Source organism: Fukomys damarensis, unplaced genomic scaffold (assembly GCF_012274545.1).
Source record: "Fukomys damarensis isolate Sample0158 unplaced genomic scaffold, DMR_v1.0_HiC HiC_scaffold_34, whole genome shotgun sequence".
Taxonomy (NCBI): domain Eukaryota; kingdom Metazoa; phylum Chordata; class Mammalia; order Rodentia; family Bathyergidae; genus Fukomys; species Fukomys damarensis.
Genome location: NW_022900946.1, coordinates 23,666,029 through 23,678,080, shown reverse-complemented (window position 1 = coordinate 23,678,080; position 12,052 = coordinate 23,666,029). Strand labels below are relative to the sequence as shown.

Genomic DNA, 12,052 nt, shown 5'->3' with positions numbered 1-12,052 from the left:
CTGGGCGGGCGGGGATCGGGGGGCTGTGGCCGCTATGGGCGGCCACGTGGGCGGCCCGCGCTTCTGCTTCCAACCCCCATCTGTGATCGGACTCCGGGCCTGTTGAGCTCGGAGTTGGAGCGTGCGGGGCCTGAAGGCTCGAGGCCTGTGGGGTCGGGGCACGTGGGGCCTTGGAGCGCAGTTTCTGGTTGCGTGGACTGTAGGATGCCCGCGTGACCTTGGGGTGGGTCGGAGAACAGCTATCGCCAAGCAGGGCGGCCCCTCCGCGGGATCGGGACAGGCGACTAGTTTCCTCCGGTTCGGCCCACATTTACGGGCTTCCCACTAGAACTGTACATCCTTCCCTCGTGTCGCCCACGCAGCCCTTCATTCATTCGGACGTTATGTCTGGAACCACCACCGGCTTCTGTGGCTGAAGCTTACGTTTCTGGGTGGGTGAGAACGGGTAGTGGATGCCCCGATCCAGGGCGGGGGCGGCTTTGTTGGCTGCTGGTGTCTGGTCTGGTGCTGGCCGCAAAGGAGCCGCAGTGCTGTGAAACCAAAGGAAGAGCAGCAAGGATCTTGTACTTAACCTTCCACGTCTGAGTTTGAAAGCGAGTGTAGGATTTCTTCTAGATCACCAGGGCACATATTTTGAGAGACTTAGGCCAAAAATAAGAGTTTGTGCTCAAAAATTTTCTAAATTGGGTCGGAATCTTATTATGCCTTATACTTGTGGAACTTTTCTTAGCAAACTATCAACTTAATTTTCCAAGCCAAAGTAAGATTGCTGAAGAAATATGTAAATACTAGCAGTCTCAGCACTTTGTTGTCCTTGTAGTAAGCAAGAGCACGGATATTTCAGTTATTGATTCCTTTTTGTTTTAAGGCTAACCCTCCTCCTGATTTATTGTTGTGTTTTGATTTTCACATGGAGCAGAAGTGAGAGTTTCTCACTACTCTCCAAGGAGCCACAGTCCATGAACGTGGAACTCATAATTGAATTTAGGGGAAGTTTTCGGAGATCTAGGGTCTTGCATGCTTACACTGTGGTTTTTGTGGAGCTGAACATAAATGTAAATCTTTACTAATGGGAAAGGCTGTGGGTTTAATTTCCAAAGTAGGATGAGGCCTGTTCTGTGCTCCAGATGCCACTTATTGGGGATGCCTACTGGGCACTACTGAGCTCTGGCTGCAGGCCAAGTCCATGAGCCAGCAACATCACTTCTCACTTTTCTTTTCAGGATACTCATGAGGACCATGATACCTCTACTGAGAATGCAGATGAGTCCAACCATGACCCCCAGTTTGAACCAATAGTTTCTCTTCCCGAGCAAGAAATTAAAACGCTGGAGGAAGATGAGGAGGAACTTTTTAAAATGTAAGTAGGTTGATGTTGCTCCAGAAATAGGTATCTCTGCCACAAAATCAAAATTATTAAGACAGTTACAAAAGAACTTGATTCTCACCCTCCCATCCTCAATAAAGTAGATTTTTGTAGGATATGCATCCTAGGGTGACCCTAATTTATGCTACCTACTTTCTTCAAAGATGCAGTGCAAAATGCCCAGTTCTGATTACTCTGAAGTGGTGATAATGAGCATTTCAAACTATATAAGCTTTCTTCTTGACTTCCTCGAGAAGGCAGCCACACTGGGAGTTCTGACTCCTATTGGCCTGACTTACCCAAGGATGCTTGAAGAAAGGGCTAACCCCATGTGGAATTTTTTTGTCTTTGGTTCCTGGGATTGAACGCAGGACCTTGCCCTTGCCAGGCAGGCGCAGTGCCACTGAGCTACGTTATCTGGCTCCCATGTGAAAATTAATTTGACTAGTCTTTGTGGGTGCCACTGCTGGCCTTCCTTGCCACCTTGCTTCCAAGAATTCACAGTACCCTTCCCTTGGTTAAGTAAGGAATCTTAACTTTTTGCAGCTTGAACTGTATCTCATTCTGGTTTTTGTTGCTACAATTGGATACCACTGACTGGATCGTATTAAAGAGTAGAGGTGTTTTTAGCTTATTCTGGAGGCCAGGAAGTCCAAGAGCTTGGTGCCAGGCTCTGATGAGGAGCTCATATTGCAGTTTAAGGTGATAGGGGATATCACATGGTAAGACAGAGCCAAGCGTGCTAGGTTGGACCTCTTCCTCTCACAAAGGCACTAATGGCATCATGAGGGCCTCATGTTCTTGTACTCATCTGGTTCTTTTTACTTCCCAGAGATCCCCACTTCCAAAGGCCTGAATTTGGGATTAAAGTTTCTGTTTTTGTTTTTTTTGGCGCCTGGGATCGAACTCGGGTCCTTAACGCTTGTGAGGCAGGCACCAGAACCACTGAGCCCTAAAGCTTCTAATATATGAACTTTGAGGACACAAACTGGTAGATGACTTTAGCGGACTGAAGCATGAGTCACCTACTTAATTCTTTCCTGTGCGAAATAATGCCTGGAAATACAAGGAAAATGGGTGGTGACTCAGGTATCAAGGTCCCTGTTTAAAAATTACTCTACAAATGCCACTTGGTGCCTTCAGTGAAGACTTGCGGTGGCCAATGTGGTTTTGAAGCAGTGCTGGCTACAAGCTTTGTGCCTTGGGATGTCAGCACCACAGAGATTGGCCCACTGCCTACACTCAGAATTGTTACACGTTAGTGAAAGTAAGGTCGTTTTTCCTAGGAAAACCCCTTTCCTCTTTGAAGCACATCCAAAATGTCAGGTTATAGTTTGGCTATTCTGAGGTAGGGAACACTGAACCTCCCTCCAAAGAAGTGGGCTGGAGAGGAAGATCTAGGCAAGAAAGAAGAGCTACAGGTACCTCTGGCCCCAGGAGTTGGGAGAGGGGCATTTTCCTAAAAACACCAGACCGGATCACTAGATTTCTGTTCCACCTAAGGGATGTTGCAGGCCCACCCCCACCCCGGGAGGGGGTAATGACTCCTCCCTAAGGGGACAGGATGTTTGCTTCTGCCATCTCCATCCACATGGGGGTGAAAATACTCTATTTGGACAGGAACTATTGCTGTGGGACACAAGGCCAGCTCTTTGGGCTCTTGGGCCTCCTGTTAACAAACCTTGTGAAGATAGTGTCTACAGGCTTGTTCTCTGTGTGGGGGGCTATGAGGAGAACAGGGACGTCTTTCACAGGTGAGGGAAGTCCTGGCCCTGTGGAGGCTGAGGTCCCTATGGCTCTTTGTGGTGTGGGGTGCTCCTGCATGGTGATTAGGATGCCCAACCCACTGAGGGCTTTAAAACCACGTGGGGCCCATGTACCTTTGAGAGGTCACATTTCTGTTAGGGAGAATAGATGTCTTATTTTTGGTTGTGAAGTAAAAACAACTTGGAATTTGTTGGGCTGTTCTCATTTGAGTAGCATTTTGCCTAATAGCTTTTGTTTTTTGTTTTTTGGTACCAGGGGTCGAACTCGGATCCTTGCAGTTGTGAGGCAGGTGGTGGAACCACTGAGCTAAATCCCCAGGCCTTGCCTAGTAGCTTTTGGAGCCTGAAGGCAGGAAAGGGTGTTTATACCGACACAGGGTCCCACAGTGCAGAGTTGTACCACATGTTTAATGAAGTGAACAAATGTTTTTTTGTTTTGTTTTGTTTTTATTAGTTTTTTTTTTTTTTTTAAATTTAAATTGAATTTATTGGTACATTTCAGGTATACAGTACAGTTACATTCATTACTGGGATCTTGTACCTTTACATGCCAGGTCTTGGTTCTCATTTTTTCCCCTTATCCCCACCCTCCCTTCACTTTATTTTTGATGAAACATTTAGGGGGTGTGGATTCCCTTCTCCGCAGGCTAAGCGTTCATTAATGGTTTTTCTCACAGGCGAGCAAAGTTGTTCCGATTTGCTTCAGAAAATGATAGCCCAGAATGGAAGGAACGAGGCACCGGTGACGTCAAGCTCCTGAAGCATAAGGATAAGGGGACCATCCGCCTCCTAATGAGGAGGGACAAGACCTTGAAGATCTGTGCCAACCACTACAGTAGGTTGTCTCTGGGACAGCGTCTGACCCTGAGCTCGGCACTCGGGAGTGCAATGCTTCATGCAGAGCATGTTTGTGATGCTTGTTGAGTTTAAACTCTGAACTGAGAGCAGTCCTGTGGTGGAGCTTGGAGTGTGGGGTGCGGCCAGAAGTAGCAGCAGTGGGTCCCCTCTGCTGTGTTTGTCTGGGTGCCGTGTTCACATGTGCATCCAGACTGTCCCGTGCTGGACTGCCTAGTGCCAAGTCTGTTTTCTGAGCTTAATTTGTATCTAGTGGGGCAGAGACCCTTGTCCTGGGCCCAGAGGTGATTGCAGGCAGAGACTGGAGTTGAGTGGCCCTTAAGGGTGATAGCAAGGGTGCATGGGTTTGCAGTGGCACGAGAAAGACTTCAGTTCTGCCCTGCACCATGGTTGCCTCTTGCCTTTTCCGCTCTGAACCTGAATGAAGAACTTCCTTGGGAGCTGGCTCTGGTCTGATTGGGTTCCTGCGTAGTTTCTGTGAGAAGCTTGAGCGTCTGGGCAGAGCTGCTGACATGGCCAGCAATGCCCAGTACCCATCATTGGCCCTCAGTGGATGAGAGGATGGTGGTCACTGGGTGAAGGCCAGGCCAAGTAGGATGCAGAAGAGGTATGCAGTGCTCAGCATGCAGTGGATAAGATCCCTGAGCTGGTTTCAGCTATGGTTATTGAGAGTGGCAAGGGGTCCATTAGTCCCCTGGAGTTTCTGGAGACCTCTGCCAGGGGAGTAAAGGGGGCAGAAGGGGTACTGACTAGGCACAGGCACCAGGGCACACCTGGTCTTTGGGAACCTTCCTGGTGAGTTGTCAGCTACACGGCCATCTGTGGACAGGCTTTCCTTTCCAGGGATCGAACTCGGGCCTTTGTGCTTGCGAGGTAGGCAGTGGAATGAACCAGTGAGCCAAATCCCAGTCCCGACAGCTATCCTTTGAGGGCAGCTCCCTGCTTGGTGCTGGGACTTATATGTACTCAGCTGCCCTTGGGTTTGTGTGGGACCTGAGGAATTCAGGATAAGCGTATTTATTTTGGGCCACAGTTTTGTCTTCTGTGCCATTGAAGTGTCTCTTGTGGGACTCTGGTGTCTACTGCTTGTTACCTCATCCCTTAGCGGTCTCTGGACTGTAGAGGGTTGAGAGTGGTTGCCAGCCTGACCGTGTCTCCCTCTGGGTGATGCTTCTGCCTCTAAGCTTCTTTCCCTCCACTGCCCCCAATCTTCCCACTAGCCAGGTCCGTAATGGTATCAATGAGTGTGGATGTAGCCACGTGTTAGTGCTGTTAGGAAAAGCTGGCCCTCTTGGCCTGTACCTTGAATGTATACCATGGGGTCTTAGGACTGCACAGCCAGGGTTTGGACCAAAGGGCTGGAATTGGGCTAGAGCCTGCTTTGCCTATGTTCGCCTTTTTGTGAAGGTAGGTTTTATAGACTAAGTGGTCCTAAGGTGATGGTTCAGAAGACCTTTGCTGAGTGTCCTTATGATGAGGGAGCAGGCTATGCTCTTCCCACATACAGGATAGTTGTGGTTTTGACTGAACGTGGAGCATTTTCAAAGAGGTTTGGATAAAATTCAGACCCCTGTGGGAGTTTTACTATGCCTGATTCTCAGACCCTAAACTGTCTCTCTTACCTAAAGTGAGCCAGTGAGTGGGACTCCCTGGCTGCAGGGTGGCTGGGCTGGCCTCAGTGGCCTTCGCCATCCTCATAGGCTTCTTTCCCCATAGTCACACCCATGATGGAGCTAAAACCAAATGCTGGCAGCGACCGCGCCTGGGTCTGGAATACCCATGCTGACTTCGCCGATGAGTACCCCAAGCCGGAGCTGCTTGCCATCCGCTTCCTAAATGCTGAGAGTAAGCAGAAGGGGGTACTGGGGATCTGCCTGCCTGGCAGTGCAGTGATTTAACTGCAAACAAAAGCTTTGCGTGGAAGTTGACAGTGACTGAGGACAGTGCTGATCTGTTAAATTCCAAGGTATCTGTGCTGAACTGCTGAACAAGTGTCCACTGAGCAGTCTTGGGTCTGGCACTTGGTTTGCTGCCTAAACTCCAGTTCCTATCGAGCATGTGTACCCAACGTTAAAGTCCTACTGCTTTTTTGCAGTGCCAGGAGTAATGATGCCCTGTTCTGGTTGCGTGAGCACCAGGAATCAGCAGAGATCCCCAAGCCCAGGGTGATTCACCTGCTCTGGTTTCTTTCCCATCTGGATTGTCAAAAGCTGTGCCCAGTGAATCTTGGAGGAGTTGGAGTATGCAGTGGACAGTGCCCCGTTGACTGATGGTCTGATGCTCAGCCTTGCCCTTGCGTTGGGAATGGGGCTGTCCTGCCCTTTCTAATACAGGGGCAAGGAAGCATCCCAACCTTTGGTTGTCCAAATTGTTAAGACTAATGAAGGTGGTCTAGCACAGCCGTCAGCCTCAGGAGGGACTCAGTGAATGGTCACTCACTGTAGGTGTCATACAGTTTGGCCCTTCTTTGGGTCAGAAGTTGCCATGGGACAAGGCCCTCTGAACTCTGCCTCTTCGTGTCCTCCAGGATATATCCTTTGCATGCTCAGCACTCTTAATAAATCATTGCTTTTCTTTCCACAGATGCACAAAAATTTAAAACAAAGTTTGAAGAATGCAGGAAAGAGATTGAAGAGAGAGAAAAAAAAGGTGACATGGGGTGGTGGTGTAAGCGGTGGTGGTGTTTTCCTTTGCAGACTCACTCTGCACTTGGCTGCAGCCTCCAGGCAGGTGCTTTTTCCGTCTGCCAGAGAACCTTTCCAGGGAGCTGTGGCAACCTTGATCTTTTGGGGGTGATGCAGCTTTCTGGGCACATAGAATGCTTTCTGGTAGGCCTCCAAGCTGTGTTCATTGTCATTTGGACTCACATTGCTCTTGTCTAAGAAACCAGTTGAGTCTTGACTCTGGAACCTATGATGGGCTAAAGGTACACTGAGAATGTCCTCATTTTCCCGGGGACTCAGTCTCTTGCTCCTCAGGTGCAGATGGTGGCTGCTATGGCAGGTGAGCATGTGTCACTGAACTTCCCAGCAGGAGGAGCCAGCAGCATTTGCTGCTGTCTTAGCTCAGCTGGCAAGCGTGTGTGTGGAGGGTGATGAGGTGAATGAGGTGGCTCCTGAACTTGTCCTGGCTGAGTCTTAAGAAGCTTTGTTTTTTCTTTTGCTGTGCTTACTTTGTGTTTTGTTCGGCAGGAATAGGCAAAAATGATAATGCGGAAAAAGTCGCTGAAAAGCTAGAAGCTCTGTCTGTGAAGGAGGAGAACAAGGACCCTGGAGAGGAGACTGAAGAGAAGTCAGACAAGCAATGAGTCCTCTTTAACTTCTCTCCCTTTCCTTCCTTTCTTTTCTTTTTAAAATTTTCCCCTCCCGCTTCTTTTTGTTTTATTTTTAATTCTGTTTTGTTTCTACAAGGGACTTTATATAAAAGAACTGAATCTCGATATTCAGACCATTTTTGTTTTGTTTTTCTAAGTTTTTACCCTATTGAAGATGACTTCAGAAAATCCATTCCCCAGTCATGAAAATGTACTGTGCTAACTTTCTTTTCCATAGTGGAAACACTTATTTATAGTCATCAAAAATAGTAAATAAAAAAATGCATTTGAAACCTGGACCAGATGGCAGGCCTTTGTGTGTGGGCCCATGTGGTGACACGACTGTCCTGCTGGCACCCGGGCACCCATCTGTATGGCTTGAGTACACGTCCAAGTCCGTCTGCAGCAGTGGCAGCAGGTCTCCGTGTCACCACAGCTTGACTTCCTGGGACACCCCCTCACGTGGCTGAGGTTGTGCTCTTGCCTTGCTGAGACTGGACAACTGCTGCTGCTGCTTTTGGGTCCTGTAGGACAGTGTCCGAACAGCGCCGGTGCTGCCTTGTGGGCTGGGCATCCTAGGCCACAGCTGAGGGTCAGTGCTCAGGGCTGAGGTGTGCACTGTGGTGAGGAGAGGTAGGCTGCGTTTGTGTGTGTTGGGGACAGGAGGACTACCACAGTATATTGGCTCTGGTGTAGGAGATAGGAGCCAGCTGAACAGATCTCCAGGCTTTGGCAAGTGCTGGTTTTGTTTTGCCTCAGTGGGCAGAGCAGTCAGCATAGCCCCCAGTCCTGTGGCCCTCCTGTGGGAGTCCCTGTCAGATACCCTACCGCATCCTCAGAGAAAATTTTCATTTGGCTCTGGACCTAGGCTTAAAGTCTAAACTCAGCATTATTGTTTACAATAGCATCAAATAAAAACATTTTCAAGGGTCCATTTTGGGGGTCAGTCACAAAACAGATCTCTGTAGATACCATCTTGAGAGAAGTGTTTTTAGTCTATGAGAGGCTTTTTTTTTTTTAAGTGTGATCTTGCTGTCATAATGTGATGTGGGATGACTTGAGAGAGAGAGCTCTGGGGACCTGGCCACAAGAGGATCTTGTATCATGTCTCCAGTGGCAGTCTGCCGCCAATGAGCTACCTGCTCACTGTTCTTGTTTCTTGCTCTTCGTGGTTGCGTGTTAGCCTATCAGCTAGCTCCTGTTGTGTCTCTATCCTGTCTTGTGGCCACGTGTCCTCGTTGAACACAAGTCCTTTGTCCTGGTGGGAGTAATTCATTTCCAAACACAACTGTTCTTGGGTTTTTGTTTTGTGGTTTGCTGTTTTTTTGTTTTGGTGTGGGTTTTTTGGTACTGGGGATTGAACGTGGGTCCTTGCACTTGTGAGGCAGGTGGTGGCACCACTGAGCTAAATCCCTGGCCCTTCTGTGGTTTTTTGAAATTGTCTTGCTCTGTAGCTGAAACTATCTATCCTTGAGTCCACTGTTTGCCCAGGCTGGGCTTGGACTTTAACCTCCTGCCTTAGCCTTCTAAGTGCTGGGATTAACAAGTGTGCATCACTATCCCTGGCTAGGTTTTAAAGGCACAATTGAAGACTTCACTCAGTGTCTCCATTGTGTCCTGCCTGCCAGGGGCTTTGCAAGTTGTTTCCAGCAAGTTGGCAGCTTGGTTGGACTCTTTCCACCCCAAGAAGATAGGAAGCTCCTGATGCATTGGAATTATGGCTTAGTTTACCATAGGTGGCTCCTCACTGTGCTGTATTCAGGTAAACCCCACTCCAGGCCAGTAGTCATGGCAATCAGGTGATACACTGATGCATACAAAAGGCTGTGTCCCCATGCTTTTCATCTTTAAAGAAGCCCTTGGCTGTTAGGTACCCCTTTCAGCATTGAAGCTTAACAGTTTCTTTGCTTTGGGTTCCCCTATGACTCCAGGCTGAACCTTTTCGCCTTGGGGAGTCCGGGTAGCAAAAAGACTCCTCAGGATTGCTGGGGACACTTATCTTGTGCTTGTTGGGTACCATTGAGGAAGTGGTTTGCTGATACTGCAAAAGGAAGCGAGTAGGAGGCCTGCGTCCAAACATCAGTCATGTTGATCATAGTATATGTTGATAAGGACGCCAACAGGGGCTGGTGTAAGCCACCTAGCTTGGCACTTTTCCTGGTGGGCTCCCTTTGACAGAAGTCTTAACTTGCCAGAGTTCTTACAAGAAATACAGGCAGGCCCACCTTTCCCACAGTGATATTCCAGGACCCCCTGAAACCTCAGGTAGTATCAAGCCCTGTAAAACTAGATTTTCATGGGCCGGGGATTTAGCTCAGTGGTTCTGCCGCCTGCCTTGCAAGCACAAGGACCTGAGTTCAATCCCTGGACCAAAAAAACAAAACAAAAAACTAGATTTTCTCCTCTATGTACCTAAGACAGTTTGTAAATTGGACACAAGATACTAAACACCTTAATAAAATAGAAAAATTGTAATAATGCTGTACTAAGTGGATATAGTTTCAAAGTACCTTTTGGGGGGGTAACCAGGGGTCAAACTTGTGGACCTTGTGCTTGTGGGGCAGGCGCATTGCCACTGAGCTAAAGCCCCAGCCCCTAAAGTATCTTATCTTTTCTTTCTTTTTCTTTCCTTTTATTTAGTTTTTTGGTACCAGGGATCAAACTCAGGTCCTTGTGCTTGCGAAGCAGGTGATGGAACCACTGAGCTAAATCCCTGGCCCCAAGGATCTTTTTTTTTTTTTAAGTCTGTTTGGTGGGGCTTTAGCTCAGTGGCAGTGTGCAAGCGCAAGGTCCTAAGTTTGATCCCTGGTAGTGGAAAAAAAATTCCAAATATTTTGGGCTGGGGATTTAGCTCAGTGGTTCCACCACCTGCCTCGCAAGCACACGGACCTGAGTTCCATCCCTGGTACCAAAAAAAAAACCATTAATCATAAACATTAACTGCCAGACTACCAGACTAAAACACAAAACAACTGTACTAAATCAAGGTACACTTTTATCCATGCTGGATTACAGTATTTTTTCTGTTGTCTATCTTCAGAATATCTTGTACTGTAAATCTTAGCAACTTGAGCGTACCTTGTTTTTAGACAAAGTCTTAAAGGCTGGCTTTGAACTCAAGGTAGGCCTTCTACCTCAGCCTCCCAAGTGCTGGGTCAAGGTGTGTGCCACCATGCCTGGCTCTTATTCTGTTTTTCAGAGGCAGTCTTGCTACCTAGTTAAGGTTGGCCTTTGTCTCTGATTAGTGCAGGCTGGCCACAAATTGGTAGTGATTCTCTTGCCTCAAACTTCCAAGTGTTGGGATTACAGGCTTGTGCGGTCATGCCCAGCTAATTCCTAATTAAATTGAAACTAACTTTTCCACTTAAAGGAAGCACTTTACAGCTGTTGAGCCAGCATCACTATTCTTGAACTTTGGGGCCATTAAGTAAAATAAAGGTAACTTGAAAAGAAGCACTGCCACACATAAAGGTTACTGGGTATCAAGTGAGCAGGTATCTTGGGCTAAGGGAGGATTCACCTTATATGGGTAAGAGCAAGACTGAAATTTCACACTAAGAACAGTACCACACTCCACAAAGCACAGCGGGATAAGGTAACGCCCACCTATAATCCCTGCAGTCTGAAAGTTGGAAGAAGGAACATTTCAAACGGCGGGGTCTGTGGGAATGGCCCCTCATGATGAAGGCTGAGCTTCCCGTGTTCTGGGCTGCAGAAAGACGGGAGCGAGAGCAAGGCCGTGGACGGGATGCTATTCTGCCGGAAAGGTATTTGTAACCCAAAGCTGAGGGGATGTGTGCTCTGCCTGCCCCTGTGCCCGGTCCCTTGCACTGCCTTAGGGTCCTCTTCAGTGCTGAGAGCGCCCTCCCGGTGCGGGGCCTCCTGGAGTGAGACCACCTGCTCATCACTGCGTGCTGTCGGATGGCTAGCTGCATTAGAGGCCCGGGTCCCGGGTTACCTGTGACAGCCCACAGTCCACGCTGAGGACCTGGCTGGGTGCTTAGAACTTGGGGCAGTGTGTCAGGGAGGAGGTGGCTACTGTGTGCTGGCTATGAAGGAGCAGATACCCAGGGAGAGTGCGAGTGCCTGCCAAGTATCCTCACCTAGGGAGGGCTCTAATGGGCCTGGGTTTGGGGGAGGTTACAGCTGGAGTGGCCAGGACTAGAAGCCCTTGCGCTGGGAGGCAGTGGAACTTGATGGGGTCCACAGGAAAGGTAACGGCCGCTGCCTGCCAGGCGAAGCCGGCGCAGGAGCCCAGCCCTTCTGGCCACAGCTCGGGCGACAGACGTCCTCGGACACCAATCCACCTTAAGCGGTGGCGGCCACAGGGCCGGCGGGTGGGATTTCCTGCAGGATGTGGGCCTGGCCCCGAGCCTATCCAGAGTCGAGGCCCAGAGCGGGCCCCCGAAGGGCTACCCCGCCTCGGGTCTCCCACTTGCAGCCTGACCCGTGGCCCAAGGGCTGTGAGGCGTGCAGGGTTGATCGGCCTGCCTGAGAAAGCACAGTGTCCCTGCAGTGTCGCGACCCTCACACGGCCCTCCTGACTGTCGGGCTGCAGACCAGGGCCCGGGAATGGCACGGAGCAAAGGCCATCAGCCTTAGGAGAAGTCGCGGTGTAGGGAAAATGCCCGAATAGCAGGCCTAGGGGGAAACCAGGCCGCAGAGGCAGGAGTGACTCCGCTCCCCAGCAGCCCCAAAGGTCGGAGGGCGCGTGCGTGGGGCCGCGGGTGGGGCTGCGAGGGGGGCCGGCCG

At 49.5% G+C, this 12,052-nt stretch overlaps 2 protein-coding genes and 1 non-coding gene across 4 annotated transcripts in view; all 3 read left to right on the top strand.

Moving 5' to 3' along the window:
• Ranbp1 (RAN binding protein 1) overlaps positions 1-7,600 on the top strand; it is an 8,544-nt gene extending 944 nt beyond the window's left edge. Inside the window, exons 1-6 of one of the 2 annotated variants that reach the window (XM_019207009.2) lie at positions 188-431; positions 1,224-1,360; positions 3,810-3,967; positions 5,704-5,832; positions 6,571-6,636; positions 7,179-7,598. In XM_019207009.2, the coding sequence (XP_019062554.1) occupies positions 1,359-1,360; positions 3,810-3,967; positions 5,704-5,832; positions 6,571-6,636; positions 7,179-7,294 (471 nt within the window). In that variant the 5' untranslated portion in view covers positions 188-431; positions 1,224-1,358 and the 3' untranslated portion in view covers positions 7,295-7,598. Of the gene's footprint in view, positions 1-187; positions 432-1,223; positions 1,361-3,809; positions 3,968-5,703; positions 5,833-6,570; positions 6,637-7,178 lie in introns of those variants that run through there. The other variant, XM_010620691.3, reaches the window with a different exon arrangement.
• Positions 6,680-6,806, top strand: LOC117284171. The gene has a single exon (XR_004515270.1). It is a non-coding gene; the product is annotated as a small nucleolar RNA SNORA77 (small nucleolar RNA).
• A 3,363-nt stretch (positions 7,601-10,963) lies between the features above and the next one.
• Positions 10,964-12,052, top strand: part of Zdhhc8 (zinc finger DHHC-type palmitoyltransferase 8) — a 16,507-nt gene continuing 15,418 nt past the window's right edge. Inside the window, 1 exon segment of the mRNA XM_033758464.1 lies at positions 10,964-11,067. Within this exon segment, the coding sequence (XP_033614355.1) occupies positions 10,979-11,067 (89 nt within the window). The 5' untranslated portion in view covers positions 10,964-10,978.